At 41.2% G+C, this 11,517-nt stretch overlaps 1 protein-coding gene across 9 annotated transcripts in view; it reads left to right on the top strand.

Moving 5' to 3' along the window:
• PEX1 (peroxisomal biogenesis factor 1) overlaps positions 1 to 11,517 on the top strand; it is a 70,787-nt gene that overhangs the window by 28,685 nt on the left and 30,585 nt on the right. For 8 of the 9 annotated variants that reach the window (XR_005369371.1, XR_005369370.1, XM_038556813.1 and 5 more), the window contains 5 exons: positions 4,315 to 4,458; positions 7,690 to 7,773; positions 8,186 to 8,300; positions 8,396 to 9,117; positions 10,526 to 10,645. Coding sequence is in view for 7 of the 9 variants with exons in the window: in XM_038556813.1 (XP_038412741.1) it covers positions 4,315 to 4,458; positions 7,690 to 7,773; positions 8,186 to 8,300; positions 8,396 to 9,117; positions 10,526 to 10,645 (1,185 nt within the window). In the remaining 2 variants the exon portion in view is untranslated. Of the gene's footprint in view, positions 1 to 105; positions 292 to 4,314; positions 4,459 to 7,689; positions 7,774 to 8,185; positions 8,301 to 8,395; positions 9,118 to 10,525; positions 10,646 to 11,517 lie in introns of those variants that run through there. The other variant, XM_038556814.1, reaches the window with a different exon arrangement.

The following is an 11,517-nucleotide window of genomic DNA, read 5'->3' as shown; positions in this document are numbered from 1 at the left end:
GCTTGCTTGCCCCTCCCTCCTCGGACGGGCGCGCGGCGAGGGGGCGGGGCCGCAGGGGGCGGGGCCGATCGATCTTCTCCGGCTCCGACGGCCTCGGCCTGCCCCGCGGCGGGCGTCGGCTGGAGCGGGCTGCCGCGGCGGGGGCGTCTTCGGCGCCGGACGATGTGGGGCGGCGACCGCCTGGCGGGTGCAGACGGGGGTGGGGTGGCGGCGACTGTCGTCTTCACCAACGCTCGCGACTGCTTCCTCCGCTTGCCGCGGCGCCTCGTGGCCCAGCTGCACCTGCTGCAGGTACCGCGCCGCCCGCGGACGGGGCTCCCCGCCCAGACTCGGGACACCTGGGAGCAGCCTGGGGGCGGACGGGGCTGAGGCCTTGGAGGCACGCGGCGACCCTCAGGCCCCCCGCCCCGAGCGGCGTGGCGAGGGCTGCCTTTCCGCCGTCGCCGCCGAGCGGTTCAGAGGCCGGACTGAGGGCCCCTCGAGGGCACGGCCGCCGGGGGCAGGTCGTGCAGCCCTGGGCCTTTAACTTGCCCTGTTCCAGGTGTTTTCACTCCATGAGACTGGGCTTACAAACATCCTAAGTCTACGTCTGCATTCAGAAATATTCCTCACTCCGGTTTGGAAAAGCTCCTGGGAAGTCGCTAATTTTTATTTTTATCTTGAAAAATGTTTTTCTTGGCAGTGATTTCCAGATCCCTGCACGACTGCCGTCCTGGACTCCAGAAGGAGGGGCGGGTTGGGTTTGCAGAGCCCCTGTAGATTAACAGCGGAGCACCGCGGCCCCCATGCGGAGTAGGTCACTAACCAGAGGCTCCCCCCAGTCCGGGGTGTGCCGGGGATGTGCAGTAGAACTCTGCATACCTGGAGGTACATAGGTAGGATTACTTGAGCCTCTGCCGTCAGTCGTCCTTTTTTTATTAATTACTGGCAGAAATACAGCATCCGCATTTTCATAGCTAGAGATAGAGACCTGTAGTCTGTGAGTCTGTGTTTATGCAGGCAAAGGGATGGGATCTTTGAAATCCTCAGAAATCCTGAATGCATGGTACCCACAACTGGCTCATCATGAGGGGGATATTTAAGAGTTTCCAATAGTTTTAAGTACCCGACCTTTCCATCTTACTTCTCTGGAACTGTTTTTTTCTAGATTATTCCCCCCCCCCCTAGAATTATTGGACTAGAAGGCATAGGTGAATTATTAAAGCAGGAAGTCATGAATTGGGAGCTAATGTGTTGAATTATTTTATCTGGGCTGAAGTGTGGAGTACATAATACTGTAATGCTGTAAAGGGGAAGAGGGTCAGAAGAGTGGTTTTCTGGCCTGTGTCAGGCTTACCTTGAAGCTTTTAAAAATGGGAATGTTCTGGTCCTTTCTCAGACCTGTTGAATCAGAATCTTGGTGAGTGAGCTTCAGGCATCTGTAATTATAAAAATACCTTTGGGCTAGTGGATGCAAAGGAACTGAGACTCGCTGTTATAGAATCATAGAATGTTAATGGTGATAGGGACCTGGGGTTTCTAGGTCATTTCTGTACTTTCACATGTTAGGAAACTAGCAGTCCTAGGGAGGGTACCATTTCTAGTTAATTTGTCCTCTTGTCTCTCACTCTGCAGCATCCAGACTGGCCTTCTCACTGTTTCTTTCATAACCCAGCTCCTCCCTACTTCTGTACTCTTACTCATGCTATTCTTTCTCCCCAAAACGCTTTTCTTCATTTTATGCCTTCAGAAGCTGAACATAATCTTATACCTCCTCCATCTGGCTTTCAAATTCTCAGTTGATCACATTTGTCTCCTTTTCAAAACTTCACTGTTTATGTGACACATCCCTCTTGTACTCTATGTTTCAAGTATCATCTTTTGCTTATCCAAGTACTTATTTTGGGGCTGGATACGCAGTAGATGCTTTAACCCAGGATTTTTTAATCTTGGCACTTGAGGCTGGGTAATTTTTTGTTGTGGGAGACTGTGAGTATTTTAAGATATTTAACAATATCTTTGACCTCTTTCCACTAGATGCCAGTAGTACACCTCCTCCAGTAGTGACAGCCAAAAAATAAAAGTTTCCACATGTTGCCAGATGTCTCCTGGGAACAAAAATCACCGCCAGTTGAGAACCATTGCTCTAACTCCGTTATTTTGTCTGTATGCTGGGCTCCGTGCTTCCTGTGATTGCTGAAATGGGGAGAGGGTTCACAGCCACACTGAATGCAGACAAATCTAAATCTCCATCCAGAAATGGCTGGGTACAAACTTAGCATTTCTTTTGTGTTAGCAAGGGAGAACCCAGGCCTTGGATCTGGCTGGTCTAAGGGCCTGAAAGCCTGTGATTTCACTGGAAAGTGCCCTCCAGGTGATACAGATACTGCAGGTATGGGCAAAAGCAGGTGGTCAGTCATTTGTTGATTGGCCTCCTGGGAAAGGAGCACCGTTCTCTCCAGTCTATTGGCTGCTTCTCTTTACCCGAGGTTCTGTGGTTCAGGTGGAAAAAGTTTACATGAATGTGGACTCACAATACTCTGCAAAGTGTACTAACTCCAACTAAACATATATTACGACTGACTGTAGAGCTGGTTACGACATTTTGACCAAATGAAAAATTAAGGTATTTTTCCTGTTTAATAAAGTTGATTTTCCTTTTTCCAGTGAGTTGGTAGAGTTCTCCTCTTTGATACTTCAGGACGCATTTTGTATTTCCCTATTTAACATCTCTAGTTTTGAAAGTTTCTTCTTATGAAATAGATGATCTGGATTATATGCCACTGACTCTGATGAAACTGTGGAAAACACCTGGTGGGTTGGTCACCTTCACCCTTATAACCTCAGTTCGCACACAGCTGACATAGTAATTTGGAATTTGACTCCAAATCCTGGGCTCTGTATACTTGATCACACTTTGCTTGGGGGAAAGGTTTTGTCAGTTTGAGCAGTTGGACTACCCTGTGAATTGTGAGAAAAATTACACACCTAAGTGATACATGATGAGTTTCTTCAATACGAAGTTTTAACATTTTAATTAACAGGTCTAATTTAAAGTACATTATATTGCCTCAGAAGTTGCTCAAACATATTTTGAGATTTTTTTTCCTATTTAAAGAAACAGTAAGTGGCCTATAACTAGTTTGAGATAGTAAAATTTGATGCAAATGAGTGAATTTAATATTTAATAATTTGACAAATTTATTTTGATATAAATGATTTTAATACAAAAACTTCCTGAGATGGTAAGTTTTGATGGCTATTAATGAAGTGTCCTTACTTTTTATTGAAAAAAATGATATATGTGTGTGAATGCTTATGAGACAATATTAATTGGAAAAATATTAAATCATGACTATAATACAACTATGTAAAGAATTTGCCTCAAAAACAGGATTGGCTAGAAATAGACAAGATTGTTCATGTACTTGTCTTATTGTGGAGGAAATATCAGTAATTCCTCTTTTCTTTCCAAGTTTACATATTTTTTAAGGTTTCAATAATGAGTTAGTAACTCTTTGATCATAGAAAATCTTGTTTTTTTAGTCCTTAGCCACAAACTTAACATATTTTATATAATTGATCTTAATGAGAATACATTTTATATTTTGATTTTTGTATTCTAATTCCATAGTTGTAAAACTTTCAAAATTATTTAAGAAGCTGTCTAATATAAAATTTCTGGAAGTGTACATAAACTATTAACAGTAAGTACTCTGGGAACAGGAATTGTTTTATGCTTTTATAATTTTTGTGCTTTACCGTGTACATTCTCTAATAAATACTGTTACATTTTTAATCATGGTATATTTCTAAATGATAAATAGCTTTACTGAAATAGTAAATTTGTAGCTTATTTAATAATTTCCCCATTAATAGACCTTTGTTTTCACTGTTATAGAAAATACTGCAGAGGTATGTTCTGGTGCAGTTTTCTTCTTTGAATCATTAATTCAGAATACTCAAATATATATATATATGTATGTATATATACACACATATATATAGCTCAAAGTGTAAGTAAATTCTTTGGCTACCTATTGCCATTTTGAATTTTGGAATGGTTGAATGAATTTGTAATGCCATCATAAGAATACAAGGACACGGATTCCACCCACAGCATCACCAGCTTTGGGTATTGAAAATGATTATAGCTTTTTAAATGCTCTAATGTGCACAACAGAGAGCTATCACCTGTCCATAGAACTCTCTTTGTATGTGTGTGTTGCAGTAATAGTTTATATGCGTTACTGGATTCACATAAAAGATAAAAACTCTCATCCCTCCTTTCTAATTTCTTCTCCCCTCCTCCTTTCTTATTTCTTGAATAAATAGAATCAAGCTATAGAAGTAGCCTGGGGTCACCAACCTGCATTCCTGAGCTGGGTGGAAGGCAGGCATTTTAGTGATCAAGGCGAAAATGTGGCTGAAATTAATAGACACGTTGGTCAGAAACTTGGACTCTCAAATGGGGACCAGGTGAGTACAAAATGTGATGACTGTGACTTTCTCCTAATGTCACACAACACAGCAATGGAAAGAAAAAGTTCAGATTAATTTTTTTAGGGAGATGAAAGGACACCTAACTTTGTGCTGCTATAACCAGTCCAGGATATTCAAGTTAACTATATGCTATTGTTCAGTTATTATCTTGTAGTCTGCTCCCTATTTGACTTTGTGTTCTATTTTACTTACTTTCCAGGTTCCCTAATTCTGTTTGTATGCGATTATTTTTGCTTTATGAATTATTGAGTTTTACTTACTGTTATTGAACTTCATTTGTTTCTGCAAAACCTTCTAGTCTTCCAAGGTCATACTTGATTTTTAAAAAACTATCCAGGGAACCCTGGGTGGCGCAGCGGTTTAGCGCCTGCCTTTGGCCCAGGGCGCGATCCTGGAGACCTGGGATCGAATCCCACGTTGGGCTCCTGGTGCATGGAGCCTGCTTCTCCCTCTGCCTATGTCTCTGCCTCTCTCTCTCTCTGTGTGACTATCATAAATAAATAAAAATTAAAAAAAAAAAACAAAACTATCCAACAAAGGAGTTAATATTTTTCTATTTTAGTCTTGCCTATCAATTTAATATGCTTAGATTGTAAATCCCCAAAGCTAGAAGACTTATACTTTATTATTTTTTAATATTTTTAAAATTTATTCATTTGACAGAGAACAGGCAGGGGGAGCAGCAGGCAGAGGGAGAGGGAGAAGCAGGCCCCTTGCAGAGCAGAGAGCCCAATGCAGGGCTTGATCCCAGGACCTGGGATCACAAGAGCTGAAGTCAGACATTTAACCAACTGAGCCACCCATGTGTCCCCAAGGACTTAGATTTATGTTTTCATTTTATTATATTTACCAATTTATTCCCTTCTAAATATTTTTAATTACAAAAGTAATACATATTTATTACAAATATTTTACAATTGAAAGTAAAAAGATGTTTTTCTCTTTCTCTAACCCCAGCCTCAGAACGAGCGTGTCTTGTATGTTGGGATCTCAGTATACTTTTAGGATTTAAAGAATGGGATCATACACATTTTCTGCCATTTTTCTCCACAAGATATATCAGAGACACATTTCCATGTATCACAAACAATACGGATTGAACATCTCTACATATACATGGAATGAAATAATACAAATTGAATTGCAGAGTCTAGGGGACTCTGCATTTAAAATTTTGATAGATGCGTTCTATTACCAGTTTCCCACAACAGTATGCAAAAAGTGCCTCATCTTTTTAACTGTTTTGAACACAGACTAATTTTATTCATGCATGTTTTTGATAATGAGTATAGGCCACTAATGAGACATCCGTACGCCTAGTATTAGTCCTTTGCTTACCCTAAATCTCTGGTAGAATCTTTATTATTTATTTATTTATTATTTTTTTGAAGATTTTATTTATTCCTGAGAGACACAGAGAGAGAGAGGCAGAGACACAGGCAGAGGGAGAAGCAGGTTCCCCGTAGGGAGCCCGACGTGGGACTCAATCCCGGGACTCTGGGATCATGCCCTGAGCCGCAGGCAGATGCTCAACCACTGAGCCACCCAGGGATCCCTCTCTGGTAGAATCTTAAAACTTCAGTCCCACAGCGACCCTGGACATCACTAACTTTTGTGCCTTGCTGTCCAAACCTGGGGACACACAACATTTCGCCCAGGATTGCATAGCTAGTTAAAGCTCTGTTGTCTCTGTTTCCTCATGGGAAACACCCTCTTCCTGTTGCCGACCTTGCTGTCGTCATCAGCCTCTGAATAGTCTTGTGTGTTTTTAATGCCTGTTTGCTTCAGAGAGAACTTTTACCTGAGTGTCTGCAGATCCTCTGTACATTGTAGTAATACCACGAAGGTACTATTTCCCAAAGACCAGGAACAGAGTGGTCCAGCTCACCTGGGGCTAGAGCTGCTTGGTGGGCTGGAGCTGCTTTGTGCTCCCCACGTGGGGCACATGGGAGATGCCGAGGGGAGATTCACTGAGGGTGAGGCATTTGGGGAAATTCTGCTCCAGTCCGCAAAAGCAGAGAGGGAAGGGCTAGTTCACGGAGCATTTAATACTCAGTAGCTATGGGTTTTAATCCTCAATCCCCAGAAATGCCAAAAGAAAAGCAGAAGAAAGTAAGGTGGTAGATTCCAGCTTCTGACACACACTAGAATTTCACATACATCGACAGGCTGGAGTGAGGGCACATCTGTTTTACCTTACTTTCAGTTGTGAGTGTTTATACTCCTAAATAACTGGCTCTGATCTCTGTCTCTGCATTTTTTTTCTTTTCTAGAAGCACCATGGCTTGAGGTTTGTTATAAAACTAACAGTAGTAAAACCTCTAGAAATAGTAGAGTGTGTATATACTAGATCCAAGCCATGATTTGATGACCTTGTTTCTTCTAACATGTTTAAACTACATTTCTTTTGTTAATGGTTTTATTTATTTATTTATTTATTTATTTATTTATTTATTATTTAAAGGAGTCTCCACACCCAGCAGGGAGCCCCATTCAAGCCAAACTCACGACCCTGAGATCAAGACCTGAACTGACAGGATGCCTGGGTGGCTCACTGGTTGAGCATCAGGGTTTGATCCTGAGGTTCAGGATCGAGTCCTGCATTGAGCTCCCTGCAAGGAGCCTACTTCTCTCTCTACCTATGTCTGCCCCTCTCTCTGTATCTCTCATGAATAAATAAAATCTTAAAAAAATAAAAATTAAAAGACCTGAACTGAGATCAAGAGTTGGGCACTTAACTGACTGAGCCACCCAGGTACTCCTTATCTTTATTTTTTTTTTTTAAGATTTTTAATTTATTTATTCATGAGAGACACACACAGAGAGAGAGAGGCAGACTCCATGCTGGGAGCCCAACGTGGGACTCGATCCTGGGACTCCAGGATCATGCCCTGTGCTGAAGGCGGTGCTAAACCGCTGAGCCACCCAGGGATCCCCCTTATCTTTATTTTTTAAAAAACATGTTGTGCTAGGATATTTTCCCTCTTTCTATAATTAGTTGTGAGACGGTTTTTTCTAAAATATTGAGTATATCAAGGCCTAGCTAAGAATAAGTGCTTAATATTTGTCCGACGAAGATCTACACGATGCATGCAGGCACACATACTTTCTTGTTCACACTTAACTGCTTACCTAAAGAGAGAACTTATTTCCTAGGGATACAAAAAAGTATTTTAAAAGTAGTTTTATATTTTCTATTTTTTCTAGGTGTTTCTTAAGCTGTGCTCCCATGTGGTATCCTGTCAACAGGTTGAGGTGGAACCCCTCTCAGCAGATGACTGGGAGATACTGGTAAAGAAAACACAATGAGAACTAGCCCAATTTAAGGTTAAACTATTACTGTGCAGTTGTTTATGTTGAAGTATAGCTGATATACAATGTAACATTAGTTTCAGGTTGTACAATATAGTGACTCAATTGTCTCCATACCTTATGCTGTGCTCACCACAAGTGTAGCTGCCAACTGTCACCAGACAACACTCACAATACCTTTGACTACATTTCCTATGCTGTACCTTTTATCCCTGTGACTTCCTCATCCCATAACTGGGAACCAAAATATCAGTGTCTTTAGATTTCTCTTGTCTGAGCTAAATTCTATATTCTGAGTTGGTTCAAGTTATAAGAATGAATTGTGATTTCCTTACCAGACACGAAATGACAAAAGGTAAAGTGAATAGATCTTTTTGTTTGTTGGTTATAGGAGCTGCATGCCGCTTCCCTTGAACAGCATCTTCTGGATCAAATTCGAATAGTTTTTCCAAAAGCCATTTTTCCTGTTTGGGTTGATCAACAAACTTACATATTTATCCAAATTGGTAGGTGCTGTTATATTTTCCATTGTGTTTTACACCATGGCCTTGAATCCACAGCAGAGGTGAGCATGTACTAATGAACTTTGTTTTCCACCCAGTTGCACTAATGCCAACTGCTGCCTATGGAAGGCTGGAAACTGACACTAAACTCCTTATTCTGCCAAAGACCCGCCAAGCCAAGGAGAATACATTTTCCAAAGCAGATGATGCACATGGGAAATTTAATAATTTTGGAGAAGACCAAAAAGGATTGACAGTTACTGGGTCTAATGAGACAGATTCAGAGGTTACAGCTGACTCACCATCCATGCCAAGCTTATGGACTCTGATAGGAAGCATTTTTTCTTTTGGGTCTGAGAAGAAACTGGAGATGTCCTGGGGTTTAACTGAAATGAATGCATTCAAAAACATGCAGTCCAAAGTTGTTCCTCTAGACAATATTTTCAGAGTGTGCAAATCGCAGCCTCCCAGTGTGCATAATGTAACGGCGACTTCAGAGTTTCACAAACACTATGCTGTTCACATATTTCCATGGGACCAGGAATATTTTGATGTGGTGCCCAGCTTTACTGTGACCTATGGAAAGCTAATTAAGCTACTTTCTCCAAAGCAACAGCAAAGTAAAACAAAGCAAAATGTCCTGTCACCTGAAAAAGAGAAGTCAATGCCAGAACCACTAGATCAAGAACCAGGCACCTCAGGCTACAGTCAAGAAGCTAAGGCCTGTGTGCTACAAGTCATCTGGAATGGACTTGAGGAATTGAAGAATGCCATAAAATACACCAAAACTGTAGAAGCTCTTCATCTTGGGAAAGTCTGGGTTAGTATAAAATTGATTATTAGGGAGAAAGTAATTTCATTATCCTTGAAATTCTCCAAATTATGAATTAGAATAACATTTTATATACAATTTGAAAGTCAGTATATTAAGAAAGAGTATCTAAAGTCCATGCAGGGACACATTCCTGATTGCAAGGTAAAGTCCTTGTGTGGGTAAAGATTGCATGTTTTCTGGTTGAGTAAACTTGGACAGCTATAAACTTAGGAATAGGCCCAGGGTGCTCACGGTTACTTGCCTGAGTTATTTTGTTTTTTTGTTATTTTACTTGTCTGAGGTTTCATAAGAAGTACAGCTGGGATTCACAGCCGGGCGGGCCTACTCAAGTTGGTGCTTAGCGTGGGTGCCTTACGAAGCCTGGCGTCTTTAGTACCTGCAGGAGGTTTGCTTCCCAGTTCCTGAAAGCAGAGGAAGGTCTCGCTGCGGAGGGGGGAGGGGGGGCAATGCCTGGATAGAGAGAGACCACAGTGTGAGGTGGGCCCCGGATTGGAGTGTACCCAGAAGCAGCGTAGCCTGCTGCACTGCCTCTGTAACCGTGGGCCTGGGGGGGAAACACAGCAAGTGTTCCGCTGCCCCAGCCTGGCCTCAGATACTCCTGCGCACTTTATGTGGTCACCAGTCCGTTTTATTTGAACTTAATTTGAGCCGTTGTGAAGTGAGGCTTCATGGTGATAAACGGAGGAAATTATTAGGACAGGGAGGAAAAATAGGAAAGGAAGGGGTTCTCCTTTGTAGATTCCTATTATTGATGGTTTCACCTATGAGCTCTGTGCTGGCAGCTTAGAAATTTTTAATCTCTCTGGCTTATGTCATTTTCTAACATTCTGGCCCATCAACTCATTATTTTCCGTTAGTTCTAGACTCCTTAGTTTTTGGAGATCCTGCTCCATCTTCAGAATAAAAATGTCTAACCCCGAACTCGATAGGACTTCTCTTTTCTATTAATGGTTCTGCCATTTGGTGGGAATACCATCTTTTTCCTTGAAACCATGGGGTGAAGACAGGGTGAAGAAGTACCAGGTAAAGGCATAGAGAGCATATTAAGAGAGCAAGGGGTCCACACTTCTCAGTCCATTTTAAAGATAGGCAGCCGTGGGCACTGAGGAATGGCAGTACTGGATGCGGGTGCCATCCAGTACTCACGCAGGCTCCACTTGAGAGATCAAAATCGAGGGATCGCATTCTGAAGAGGGTGTGAAAAGAAAGAAATGAAGGGAAAAAATTGAAATGTTTGTGATATGGCAGTGCCTGAATATCTGTCTGGTTACTCTGAATCCTGATAACTTCAATTAATTTACCTGAATTCGTAGAAGTTAATAACAACATGCTGTGGGATATTTTAAATCAAGTTTTGCACATATTTATATTTTTATTTATTTTTAAATTTCAGATTCCAGATGACCTGAGAAAGAGACTAAATATAGAAATGCATGCAGTAGTCAGAATAACTCCAGTGGAAATTACCCCTAAAATTCCAAGATCTCTAAAGTTACAACCTAGAGAAAACTTAGTGAGTTCAAATTTATGTTATATCATAGCTATTTTACATGTCTTGTAAAATTTCTAGTTGCTTCAGCCAAGTAATAAAGAATATTGTATTCCTTTTGGCTAGGAGGGCAAAGAAGTCTTTGTTTTATTTTATTGTGGTAAAAGCATATAACGAAATGCTGTTTTAACCATTTTTAAGTGTATAGTTCAGCGGCATTAGTTACATTCATAATGTGCAGTAACCACTGACTATTCCTAAAACTTTTCCAGCCCCCAAACAGAAACTGCTCATTAAGTAATAATGTCCCATACCCTTCTTTCCCAGCTCCTGGTAACCTGTAATCTATATTCTGTCTCTGAATTTGTTTATTCTAGATATTTCATATAAGTGGAATCCTGTAATATTTTGTCCTGTGCATCTGGTATATTTCATTTGTTTTTATAGGCTCATCTAAGTGGTAAAATGTATTCATTCCTATTTGTGGCTAAATAATATTCCATTGTATGCATATACCATGTTTTGTTTGTCCGTTCATCTGTTCATGGACCTTTAAGGTTGTTTCCACCTTTTTCGCTATTGTGAATAATGTTCTTATGGACATTAGTATAAGTATCTGTCGAATCCCTGCTTTCAGTTCTTTTGCGTATATACCTAGGAGTTGAGTTGCCTTTTTTTTTTTTTTTTTTTAAGAGAAAGGAGGGGATTTGGGGGTGGAGGAGAGGGAGAGAGAATCTTAAGCAGGTTCCATGCCTAGCATGGAGCTTGAGGCAGTCTCATGACCCTGAGGTCATGACCTGAGCCCACATCAAAAGTTGGACGCTAGAGCCACTTAGGCATCCTGAGTTGCTGGATCTTAAGGTAATTCTATTTAACTTTTTCAGAAACCAAAAAGT

The sequence above is a fragment of the Canis lupus genome, chromosome 14 (genome assembly GCF_011100685.1).
Source record: "Canis lupus familiaris isolate Mischka breed German Shepherd chromosome 14, alternate assembly UU_Cfam_GSD_1.0, whole genome shotgun sequence".
Classification (NCBI taxonomy): Eukaryota; Metazoa; Chordata; class Mammalia; order Carnivora; family Canidae; genus Canis; species Canis lupus.
Note: the sequence above shows the minus strand (reverse complement) of the source record. Positions and strands in the feature narration are given on the sequence as shown.